The sequence below is a fragment of the Hydra vulgaris genome, chromosome 10 (genome assembly GCF_038396675.1).
Source record: "Hydra vulgaris chromosome 10, alternate assembly HydraT2T_AEP".
NCBI lineage: Eukaryota > Metazoa > Cnidaria > Hydrozoa > Anthoathecata > Hydridae > Hydra > Hydra vulgaris.
Genome location: NC_088929.1, coordinates 25,757,501 through 25,770,514, shown reverse-complemented (window position 1 = coordinate 25,770,514; position 13,014 = coordinate 25,757,501). Strand labels below are relative to the sequence as shown.

Genomic DNA, 13,014 nt, shown 5'->3' with positions numbered 1-13,014 from the left:
AATATATTATATTAAGTATTTTATATTAAATATATTATATTAAATATATTATATTAAATATATTATATTAAATATATTAATTAAATATATTATATTAAATATATTATATTAAATATATTATATTAAATATATTATATTAAATATATTATATTAAATATATTATATTGAATATATTATATTAAGTATATTATATTAAATATATTATATTAAATATATTATATTTAATATATTATATTTAATATATTATATTAAATATATAATATAATATATTTAGATAATAGTTTAGCAAAATATTTTAGAAATTAGAAAATTATCTTTAAATAGCTAAAATTTTGTTAGAGCTATATAATTTTTTTTTAACTATTTGAATTGTAATTTAAAAAATTTTTCGAAATAATTTTTAATTGAGTCTTTCATTTAGGTTACTCAGTTATGTTCAGTACTTAAAGCACTTCTCCCAGCTCCTGAGACAAATGTTTTTCATGGTGAAGTAGTAATTGAAAGTATATTTATTTTTTCTCTTATATGGTCTATTGGAGCAGGATTGCTTGAAGATGATCGTATAAAGTTTGATGGTTATCTAAAATATCTATCAGGCTTACCTTTAAGTATGGACACTGAAGTTGGATGTACCCAAATACCCATATTATTACCAACTCTGTTTGATTATTTTTTAAGTCTTGAAAAATGTGCATGGATATCTTGGTCTTCTATGGTTCCAAATTACATTCATGATCCTGATATTCATTATAATCAGATTCTTGTACCAACTATTGACACAGTAAGAAGTAAGTGGTTGGTGAAGCTAATGGTTCAAATCAATTGTCCTGTTGTTTTAGTTGGTGAAAGTGGAACCTCTAAATCTGCAACTCTTCATAGCTTACTTAGAGAAATAGACAGAGATTTTTTTGTATGGTTACATTTAATTTATAGTTTCTGTTTACCTTTGTATCATTAGTCAATTATTTTAATTAAGTTTCTCATATTAAAGTATATGTTTAATATGGGAATGTATGAGTTTTGTAAGCCTTTTAGGGTTTTCAAGTTATTGAATATGCAGGTATAATTCTCCAATAATAACAAAGAAAAAGATTTTTTATTAAACTATTGTTTAAGTATTTAGTGCTAATTTACAGTTTAGTATTTTTCATAAAAATATTTTTTACATTTGGAATGGGGTGAGCAAATTTATAGCGTTCTCAGACTCCAATATCTTAAATACTTAAAAAAAGCTGTCATGACTTATGTTGTTTTTTTTTTTACTTGTGGTTTCTGATGTTTTTAAACTAAAATGTAAGCATTTAACAAATATGGAATTTAGTTGCCTTTGAATATAAATTTCTCTTCGCGAACTACTTCGATGAATGTGCAGTGCTATTTGGAAGGAAATGTTGAGAAGCGAACTAAAGACACATTTGGTCCTCCTGTTGGAAAAAAGTTGCTTGTCTTTATTGATGATTTAAATATGCCACAGGTTTATAATATTTTTAATAGTAACACTTTATATGTTTATTACTATGCATTTTATTTTGTTATACTTATAAAAAAAAACATTGTTTTAATTTATACTCGGAAGACAATTAATGCTTATTGTTTTTTATAAATAAATAAATGTGTGTTGCCATATCATAAACAAATTTATTTAGGTTGATAATTATGGTACACAACAGCCCATTGCATTACTAAAACTACTGTTTGAAAAAAGTGGTATGTATGATCGTGGTAAAGAACTTAACTTTAAAAACTTTAAAGATATTGGATTTCTAGCAGCTATGGGAAAGGTTTATTATTTTTATTTTATATTCTTTAAAAAGGTATTTCTAATTTACCAATGAAAAAAATGTGTATTTGGAATCAGTTTTGATGTTGTTTTCTCACATTTTTACATTTGTTTTACATATTTAGGCTGGTGGTGGAAGAAATGAAGTGGATCCTCGCTTCATCTCTCTATTTTCTGTTTTTCACATAACTTTTCCTTCAGAAGAATCATTAAAAAAAATTTATTTCTCAATATTACAAGGTCACCTAAAACCTTTTGGTAAAAGTATTCAAGCTTTAGCAGAGCTTCTTACGAATTGCACTTTACAACTATATAAAACAATTGTGGTTGAACTTCCAGCTACTCCATCGAAGTTTCATTACATTTTTAACTTACGTGATCTGTCTCGTGTAATGCATGGTTTGTGTATGACTGTACCTGATAGATTTTCTGCTCCTGAAAGTTTTATTAAACTCTGGCGTAATGAATTTTTGCGTGTATTCTCAGATCGATTGATCAGCACAGAAGATAAAACTCTTGTTGAGGTTATATTTAATAAGCCCTTTTTTAAGTGTGCGTTGTAGTTATTTAAAGTGTGAGTTGTAGTTTTTTTAAATGTGGGTTGTAGCTTTTACTTAATATTTAATGTAAAACTTTTATATTAGCAATAATAGAAAAAGTATAAACATTAAATATTAAATATTATTCTTTCATGTGATTGTCTTACAATTAAAATACTAACCTATGCAAAGATGCATGGACATTAAAAAGATGGTGATTGTTATGTGAATTAGTTAGCTATTTATTTTTATCATGTTTTTTTTTTTTTTTTTTTTTTTGTACATTTAGAACCATGTCAGTAGTTTGGTAAAGCAGCACTTTAATCATCATTTGGAATTTGTAAATCATGAACCTTTATTATTTGGAGATTATCGTAACACACTTACAGGTGATTTAAGATTATATGAAGACCTTTTTGACTATGCAACAGCCAAATCAATATTTGAAGAGGTATTAATTGATCATTTAATAGAATAAAAACAAATTAATTTGTGTAATTTTTAATGAACAATAATTACTGATATATGTTAATTAGCATGTAGTTAGTATGTTCTCAATAAAAGTTATTATTACATCATTAGTGCCCTGCGAATTGATTTAATTCATGAATTGTTGATTTGATTCAAAAATCAATTGGTAATTTGATTTAATAAAATGATTTCAACTTTTTGAATCATTTTATTATTTTTTAAGTGTAGTTTTGTTTTTATAAACCTAATAACAAGTTATTAAAGCATTTATATTTAAGTTTCAATTGTATAGACAAATGATGTAACCTTAACATGCCATTTAAAGTTAAATGTCTATTAACGTAAACAGAGTCAGGCACAAATTGTAAGCTTGCATCTCTTTCTCATTTCTACAAATACTATTTGGGTGCTACTCAAAGGAGCTGTTATCTTTAGTTTTATCAACCAAAACTTTTTCCGGCTTGACTGGTAATTCATCAAAGTTACATCCATTAAAAACTTTAAGGGTATGAAGAGACAGATACAATAAAATGATTTACTTCCTCCCATCTTTATATTTTCCTGACTTTTTAAGTCTTCTGTCAACTGTTGCCTCGCTCTTTAATATTGTTTTTAGTTTTCTAGTAACTCCCTACTTAATAGTGGTTGTTTGTTGGGAGTGAATTAATATTAAAAAAAAAGTTATGAAGGTCTTACTTTGATTGTCAAAGATCTTAACATTGAGTTGGAATTCAGGTTTGAGTTAAGTGAAGATATTTTTCTTACTTTTTTAGACCCTCCATTTAAATCGGTAATGTTGTTGCCAAGTAATCTTGGCAAAAATACAAGCTGCGGAATCTTATTCGATGACATCTAAAAAAAACAAAGTTTAAGTAATTCTATGGTTCCCTATGAAATTCAACTAGAGGAAACTAATTTCTCTTTATTTAAAAAAAAAAATTTCCTTTAAATTACTTAAATATTAAAAAATTCCTAAAACTTTTAAAAATCCTAAAAATAAAAAAATATTCTAAAAACTTTAAAAAAAAAATTTCCTAAAAAAAAAAAAGTTTCATTTAAATTTTATCAGGAATCATTCCTGATAAAATTTAACATAAAGAAACTAATTTCTTCACTAGATAAAATCTTTGAAAATATCTGTAAAAATCATACCCTATCAGAGAGAACTTTAGATTAGCAATTCAAATTTGAAATTACTGAATACATAGAAAAAAAATCATTAGAGTGCTAGGATTGCCCTATTCCCTACTGTAAAAGAAACAATTTTTTTCCTTTGATATCTAATGTTTTAAATGATCTTCTTGCTGTTTAAGACATTAATTGCTCACCAAAAGAGTAAACTTTTTAGAATGATCAAAAATATATGCAATAGCCTTTTTGAAAAAAAAAGTGGATAATTAATTTGGGCAAATAGCAACTAAAAGAGTTTATTTAAATAACATTTAGATTTTTAATATATAGTATTAAAGAAAAAAATAAATTTGGATTTCCTTAAACTAATGAATCGATTTGAGTTTGATTCACAAATCAAATGCTGCTATGATTTGAGATTCAAAGCAAAAAAAAAAAAAATTTGCAGAGCCCGAATTATTATTAATAACATCAGTGTAAAAGAGTATATAACTTATTCAGGTGTTAGATGAACACAATTCGAAAAACAGTCCAATGAATCTTGTTTTATTTGATGATGCTATTGATCATTTAACAAGAATTCATCGCATTATTCGAATGGATCAGGTATATTTGCTTTTATATTTAAGTGCAATTTATTTACAATGACATTCTAATAAGATAAAAATGTCAAAAATACATGTAACAAATCTTTAATAATTTTAATTAAAATCTTTACTTATCCTTTTAAAAATTTTAAAGTATATATCTTAAGTAAATATCTTTTGTGTTTTAGGGACATGCTTTACTCGTTGGTGTTGGAGGATCAGGAAAACAAAGTATTACTCGTTTAGCAGCCTATGCAGCTGGCTATGAATTTTTTGAAATAACATTGACAAGAGGTTATTCTGAAGTAAAGTTTCGCGAAGATCTTAAAATTCTCTATCTAAAGCTAGGAATAGATAACAAAAAAGTTGTGTTTTTATTTACTGATTCTCATGTTGCTGAGGAAAGTAAGTGATTTTTCTATGAACACTTTCAAAGAGACATCCTTAATCAAAGTTAGAATCTTTTTTCTACAATAAACTGTAAATTATGTTGTTTTTTTTTAGGTTTTCTTGAACTAATTAACAATATGCTGACATCAGGAATGGTTCCAGCACTTTTTTTTGATGAAGAAAAAGAAACAATTTTATCAGCCGTAAGTAAATTTTTTAATGGATTATAGTCTTATATATTTAATGTCTAATCTAATAGTTTTTATATAGAATTTAGTTTTTAAAATTTTTATAAAATTTTGCTTCTTTTGATATCTAAAATATTTTGACTTTTTTTTGATAAAATTAAGGACTCATCGAATCTTCTAGGGTCATGTAATACTCTTGAAAATATATTTTAAAAAAAATAACTTTTTAAGTTTAGTATTAATTTAAATATATATAGTACATTTAAAGGGTGTAAAAAGATATTTTTTAAAAATGCTGTTTTGATCCCCGCTATATCTACAGGTTATGTCAGGAAGCACATCCAGTACAGGGATTTTATACACGGACCATTAAAATATGTGAACCTTTACTTAACCATCCAATTAAGTTTTTTTTTCTTGTTTATACTAATCGTCAACAGTTTGAATCTCTTAAGAATTTAAAATCAAAAATTTTTTTAATTTGTTTTAAAGCATTTTGCATAAATAATGTTAAATATGTGATATGAAAAAAAGTGCTTTGGTCAAGTTATTTATCATTTTGTGTTTTAGTGACAAGTCTTAAAATAGTGTTTTTTGTTACATAAAAATTTATATTATTATGTATTTTTTTACATTAAAATTTATATTATTATGTTTTTTACTTAGATACGTGATGAGGCACAAGCACATGGTATACCAGGTTCAAAAGAAGCATTATGGCAGTATTTTGTTGCAAAATGTTCTAATAACTTGCATGTTGTTTTAGCAATGTCACCAGTTGGTGATGTTTTAAAAAATAGATGTAGAAATTTTCCCGGTTTAGTTAACAATACTAGCATTGATTGGTTCATGCCGTGGCCAAGGCAAGCTCTTTTTGCTGTTGCTTCAAAATTTTTAGCAAATGTAAGTTTTGCTTATAGAAGAATTATTCTGTAAGGTGACAATAGTTGTTACATTATTGTTCTGATTTCCTAATTGCCACAATCAAAGTAAAAGGTACTATGTTTAAATAGTCTTAGTTTAACTTTCTAGAACCAATTGATTCCTGATGAACACTTTGATAATGTCATTTCTCATGTGGTTAGAGTTCATGAAACAGTTGGGGATTATAGTGTCATGTACCTAAGAAAACTAAGGAGATTAAACTTTGTTACTCCTAAAAATTACTTGGATTTCGTTAATACATATACAAAGCTTTTAAGTGAAAAAGATACTTATGTTCTTGAACAGGTGAAATATAGTTTTGATATTTAAATACTTTTTGAAGTATTTTTAAAGTGCTTTTTTTTTGAAAACTTTTGTCTTAAACTATTTCAGTGTCATCGATTAGATGGTGGACTGAGTAAATTGTTTTCTGCTAGCGAACAACTTGCTGAACTTAATGAAAAGCTAGCAGTTCAGAAAGTTGCAGTTACAGAAAAAACAAAATCATGTGAAGTTTTGTTATCAGAAATATCGGAAAGAACTGGGATTGCAACTGATAAAAAGTTATTAGCATTAGCAAAAAAGGATGAGATTGCTGAACAAAATGTCCAAATTATTAAAGAAAAGGTAAGATTTGTTCATAAATTATAATATCCTTTTAAAAATTGTTATGCAACATATAAAGTATTTGTTCTATTACAAAGTGCAGAAGTATCTTTATGAAAACTTTGTAAAAAAATTTTATAAGTTTTACAATTGTTTCATTTGTGTGAATTAACAAAACTTGCAAAATATGTAGATCCAGTACTTTATGCTCTGTGATATGCATGTAAGATCCAAAAATTTTGTTATAAACAATGTTTTTAGTAAATGGCAAACAAAATCCCATCACATAATTTCTTTATTTTTATTTTTTTAACCAGCTGTAGTTTTTTTTAAATCTTTTACTTTAAAGACAACTGTCTCAACCACTTAATAAATTGGGATTATTGTTAAAAATGACCAAATAATGTATTAAGATTGTTTGAATTTATTCTTCAAGTTATGAGGTATATAAAGCTTTAGAAGTAGAGGTAGAAAGAAAAGTTCAGAAACCAATAAAAGTTTAAGGGAATGAAGTTTCACATAGTTAATTGTGTGTTGTAAAATCAACTTTATTTGCACACCTTTACTAAGCATAAATAATTGTCAGGTAAAAGATAATAATTTTTTTTTTTTTTTCATTAAGTAAATGATGTTACTACACTAATGTTTATTGTGAAATGTTAACTAGCATTGTGTGTGGTAATTTTATGTGACCTCTCTATTATCAATAGCTTTCTTTATTTTATTAAATTTATAAGAAAAGTCTTTTTTATATATTTATTCTTTTTTTTTGTAGGGTGAAGCAGAAGAAGCACTGGCAGAAGCACTACCGGCATTGGAGGAAGCAAGAATTGCACTTCAAGATCTTAATAAATCTGATGTAACAGAAATAAGGTGAGAGTGTTTATACTTCATTAAATTAATTTTCATTTGTATTTTAAAAAAATTTTTTATAGGTCTTTTGCAAAACCTCCGAAGGCAGTGCAAACAATTTCTGAGTGCATTGTGGTAATGAGAGGTATTAAAGATATTTCATGGAAGTCTGCAAAAGGAATGATGTCTGAAGCGAATTTTTTAAAAACTCTTATGGAAATGGATGTAGATGCTATTACTACTGCTCAAGTATATTTTTTGGAAATATTTTTTACTAAAATTGATTAGTTTTTTGATAAAGAAAATCTATTCTGTTTATCTAGGTAAAAACAGTAAAAGGGTACTTAAAAGATTTAAATATTACTGTGGAGGAGATGAAAGATATCAGTAGTGCTGGCGCAGGCTTATTAAAGTTTGTTAATGCTGTTATGGGCTACTGTTCAGTTGCTCGTGAAATCAAACCTAAAAGAGAAAAGGTGAGAAAACTCACATGCACACTAATATAATACGTATACAATAATAGACTGAAACTAGAAGTTGGAATTTAGTTTTTTTTTTTATTAGGTGGCTAAGTTGGAACGTAATTTTTACATGAGTAAACGTGAACTTGAGAAAATTGAAAAAGATGTTTTAGAAATAGAAGCTGAGCTTAAAGAGTTAGGCGTGAAGTATGAAGCTGCAATGAAAGAAAAGACTGCTCTTCAAGCTGAAGCAGAGGTGATGGAAAGAAGACTTATTGCAGCTGATAAACTCATATCAGGGCTTGGTTCAGAAAAAGTGCGGTGAGTTTCAATTATTGTTGTTGTTTTTTTAACTTTTATGTTAAATCAGGATTTGGAAATTTTTATTTGTGACAAAATAATGTACAGTTGTAAGTACTTAGGTCATTTAAAAAATATAGTTAAATAAATATAATTCTAAGTATTTAAATTCATAATAAACAACAAAAAGATTAACAAATTCAATTTGTTAACTAAGAGTGTTTAAATGTTAATTTATGTCAAATATTTTTGTTTTACAAGTCTGATATTCATCACCATAGCATAAACTAATTCTACTCACAAATCTGTAAATGAAACAAAATGTATTAGAAAAATTTCTATTGGCAAACAATCTTGTCAGAATACATTATAGTTAATATAAAATTATTTACCTTGCCACTTTTACCAAACCAACAATAAAATCTATTTTTTTAAATTATAAATTATTGTAAATCTGCATTATTAAATGAACATACTCAAGTAAAACAAAAGTATTGTTATCAGTACACCAAGGTCATGTTAGTTCAAATTTTTTCAACAAGTTTTGATTTTATTGTTGTTATAAATTATTGAAACTTTATTTGTTATTGAATTTGTGATTTTATTTTTTTGATATCGAAAGTGTGATTTTATTTTTAATTTTTTTGCTATTGAAATTGTGATTTTATTTTACTGTTGTAATTTTATTTGTAATTGTAATTGTGGTATTAAGGGAAACAATGATGACTGTTAATTATAACTTATCATGAAGCAAAAAAGAGATGAGATTTCAAAATCCAACCAATTAAATTAAGATTTTATGTTTATCAATAACTTAATAATATAATGTAATATATATCTATATATATAATATATATATCAATAATTTAATAATATATATAATATATATAGTTAATAATATAATATATAATGTTTATCAATAATTTAATGATATAATATAATAATATAATAATAAGATTTTATGTTTATCAATAAAATAATGTTTTGTAATGAAAAATATTGTGTAATTAAAAATTTGTTTTGTGTTACTTTTATTGTCTCATAAATAAAAATATATTATTTTAGTGTCATAAACAAGCATACAAGGAACTAGAGTGTACTTCTTTCCTTCCAGATAAATTGAATAATTCACGCATCATATTATCTTTTAATTATTATCATATTATATTATGTTATTACATTAGTTTTATGATCTTAGTTGATTACTTTTGCTAATTAACAAGTATTTGTAAAGTAATTAGCCAAGTACTTTGCTGCCAAATTTATGCAAGAATAAAATTTATGCAATAATGAAATTTTAGTAAAAATAGTTTTTCAGAACTATTTTTACTGATCCTGTCTGATTGTCCCAACCACTTTGTATAGGCATCCTCCTTTTTGCCCACAAGTGACAGATCAGATTATTACTGATAGTGGATGTTTGACTGTTTCCACTATGATGAAACTTTTTTTTTGTTTTTTGTTTACAATGGACAAAAACTGTTTTGGTGTCTGACACAGCTTTGCAGATAAACTTAATCAACACTTTTTGCGGCTTTTTTCTGTTCTCTAAACAGTTATGCTGGATGATATGGTCTGCTAAACCTAATGGATGATATGATTTTTGCTAAACCTAAGAATTGAAATAACTTGACATGACATGTCAAGTTATTTCATGAAAAAAGAAAGCTCATATTTATCTTATCATATGTGAATTTAAACCATCCACTTGATATAAATTGTAAAAATAAATGTGTTATCCTAATGTGATGGCCAACCACTGTATTACTACAATAAAAAAACTTCATTAAAAAAATTTATACTCTTTTATTTAAAGGTCTTACAAAAATACCAACAATTTAAATAGTTATTAATCCTCTTTAATTTAATATTTTATCATCTGAAAATTTAAAAGATATCATTTTATTGAAATACTTCTTATTTCATTACTATCTATAAGTATAATCATATAATGTAATATCAGCAATGGTTCAATCAGAATTTAACTTAGGTCATTTTAGCATGTGTGATTCACATTTTAAAATCTTTTTTATCTTGAACAGCATTTGTTGGGAAAAGAAATCTGCAATCTGCTATAATAATTTGTTAGCAAACAAACAATTTTGGATATTATTGAAACCTAAAATAAGAAAACTATTGATCACAGTTAATATTTTTTTTTTTTTAAAATAAGATGTAGATTCTAAAAGGTGATTAAACTTATGACGAAAATATTAATGTAAAACAATTTTAAAATATTTATTTATGCCTGAGATTTGAATGTTTTAAGCCTAAGTGGCCAAACTTAGGCACTTTTACAGTAATTAGAAAAAAAAACTACTTATAAAATAGTATTACCTCATTAAACCATCAATAAAATAAATAAACTTTTGAAGCAGTCCACTAGCATTATGTATCAAATAAAATGATCTCATTGACCCATTATATTATCAAATGTATGTCTCATTGACCCATCAATGAAATAAATTAAACTTTCAAAGCAGCCTACTAATATTAAGCAAAAATAAATATTTTTCTTAAGTCATCCTAGCTAACTCATTTATCAAAAATAGTTATCATTTTAGTTAAAGACATCTTTAAAGCAATATAGTGTTATATGCTCATTTATGACAAAAATTCGATCAATAGTACAAAATTCTCTGTGGACCAAAGAGCATATTAGATTTGACAAGACATTATACACAAACTGCTGAACAAAGGTATAGAAAAAGAGACTTTAATTTTCAAACTAAAAACACAAGGGACATCTATCTCTATTAAAGTTGGTGGTCCCAATTTAACGAGTAACAGAAGTAGTAAACAACTTTCTCTTCAAACAGTCTTACAGCTGAATATCTTCCTTGAACTTTCTGACAATGCAACAAAAAAACCTTGTTTTACAATTAGAACTGAATTAAATAGAAGGTAGAAGGTAGAATTTAATTTTTCTGTAGAAGGAAACATAGTTCAAAAACTATATAATCTTAAAAAACTTAAAAATTAGATGAACTTTATAATCCAGAGCAAGTGGAATTTATTTCTAACCAGAATGAAACTATCTTAAGAGATTTAGTATATATTAAAAATCCCTCAGATTAAATCTTGCATATTGTTAAAGAAAGAAGTATAAATCCGTGTGTAGATTTTGTAAGAAATTTTTTAGATGGTGGAGGAGGCTTCCTAAAAGTTGTTGTGAGTGTTTTTGAAGAAAAAAAGAATTTAAAAATAAATTTAGAAATAGTTAAGTTCAAAAAGTTCTTTCTATTGCAATTGTTGAAGATATTCTTAAAAAATATGAAAGTCTTAGTTTAACACTTGAGAAAAATAATCTTGAAGATGTAAGCTATTATACTGCTTTGTTCTTAAATGTGCTAATGTATTATTTTGTAAAATGTGTGCTTGTAATGTAGTGACGAATGTATGCATGATATAGGAACTCTTTAAACTTATTGACAATTTTGATTCCTGTTATGAAGCATATATCAAAAATGGATTCATCAGACCCTCCATAAAGTAATTTGATAATATTGTGAACAAACGCCTAGTATATCTTAACACTGATAGAAATATTTTGTAAGAAAATTCAGTGCTCCACCTGAGTTACATCTTCTCATTGGAGCAGTAGATAAAATAGCATGATTTCTTATAATTGAGTAAAATGGTTTTGAGTTGTGGTTAAAAAAACATATAATTAAATAAAAATATCATGAAGTTTGATGAGATAGTAATAATAATGCAAATAAAATTATAAAATTAGTTGATTAACTTAAACTTGAAAGGCAACTTTAATTACCTTTCCAAAGTTGAAGTCTACATAGCAATGATATAAACGTAGTTTAGATCATAAAGATTATGGGGATAAATGCTAAAATTATGGAAAAAAAAACTGCTAAAACTTATTGATTTTAAAAAATTATAATACTTAATGTTTTATAGAAATTTTCAATTTCATTATATTGTAAAATATCTTTAAAAAAGTCATTGGAGCTAGGGGACAAATAAAACCAAAAAGTAGTTTTTTTCACTCTAAGCTAATGAAACTAATTTTAAATATGATTAAATTGTTAGCATAATGAAAACAATACTTCATTATATTTATTTTAAAAAATCTTAGGTTACACTCCATCAAACCTAATATGCTCTCTGGTCAAATAGTAAAGATTACTAACCCCATTAAATTAAAAGTTTCTATTTATTTTTTTTTTAATTTTGTTGTACAATTATTTTTAGATGGACTTCTGATCTTGAAAGTTTAAAAAAGCAACGCAAATGCTTACTCGGAGATTGTTTGCTGGGTGCAGCTTTTTTAAGTTATTTAGGTGCATTCAGTTGGGAGTTTCGTAACAATTTGTTGCGTAAAGAATGGGAAAATGATATTGCTACAAAACAGATACCTAAAAGCAATCCTTTTAAAATAGATGAACTTTTAACAAGTGATGTTGAAATCAGTCATTGGACATCTGAAGGACTACCACCGGATGAACTTTCTATTGAAAATGGTGTGTTAACCACCCAAGCAAGTCGGTATCCTTTGTGCATTGACCCTCAACAACAAGCTTTAAATTGGATAAGAAAAAAAGAGGAAAAAAACAATCTAAAAGTAAAATTTTTTTAAAAGATTGAGAAAGTAACTCATAATGTTAAAAACTACAAAACTTCTGATTTTTTTTAGATACTAACATTCAATGAATGTGATTTTTTTTAGATACTAACATTCAATGAATGTGATTTTTTTTAGATACTAACATTCAATGATCCTGATTTTTTAAAACAGCTTGAGCTAGCTATTAAGTATGGCTTCCCTGT

The 13,014-nt window shown here is 25.7% G+C and overlaps 1 protein-coding gene across 1 annotated transcript in view; it reads left to right on the top strand.

Moving 5' to 3' along the window:
- LOC100209540 (dynein axonemal heavy chain 10) overlaps positions 1 to 13,014 on the top strand; it is a 107,052-nt gene that overhangs the window by 75,580 nt on the left and 18,458 nt on the right. The window contains exons 41-57 of the mRNA XM_065807620.1: positions 422 to 910; positions 1,322 to 1,474; positions 1,647 to 1,781; positions 1,906 to 2,304; positions 2,609 to 2,770; positions 4,423 to 4,527; positions 4,697 to 4,913; positions 5,013 to 5,101; positions 5,753 to 5,989; positions 6,119 to 6,316; positions 6,404 to 6,637; positions 7,392 to 7,489; positions 7,552 to 7,717; positions 7,792 to 7,944; positions 8,033 to 8,250; positions 12,439 to 12,808; positions 12,947 to 13,014. The exon at positions 12,947 to 13,014 is cut by the window's right edge and continues 68 nt beyond it. Coding sequence (XP_065663692.1) covers positions 422 to 910; positions 1,322 to 1,474; positions 1,647 to 1,781; positions 1,906 to 2,304; positions 2,609 to 2,770; positions 4,423 to 4,527; positions 4,697 to 4,913; positions 5,013 to 5,101; positions 5,753 to 5,989; positions 6,119 to 6,316; positions 6,404 to 6,637; positions 7,392 to 7,489; positions 7,552 to 7,717; positions 7,792 to 7,944; positions 8,033 to 8,250; positions 12,439 to 12,808; positions 12,947 to 13,014 — 3,491 coding nt within the window. The remainder of the gene's footprint in view (positions 1 to 421; positions 911 to 1,321; positions 1,475 to 1,646; positions 1,782 to 1,905; positions 2,305 to 2,608; positions 2,771 to 4,422; positions 4,528 to 4,696; positions 4,914 to 5,012; positions 5,102 to 5,752; positions 5,990 to 6,118; positions 6,317 to 6,403; positions 6,638 to 7,391; positions 7,490 to 7,551; positions 7,718 to 7,791; positions 7,945 to 8,032; positions 8,251 to 12,438; positions 12,809 to 12,946) is intronic.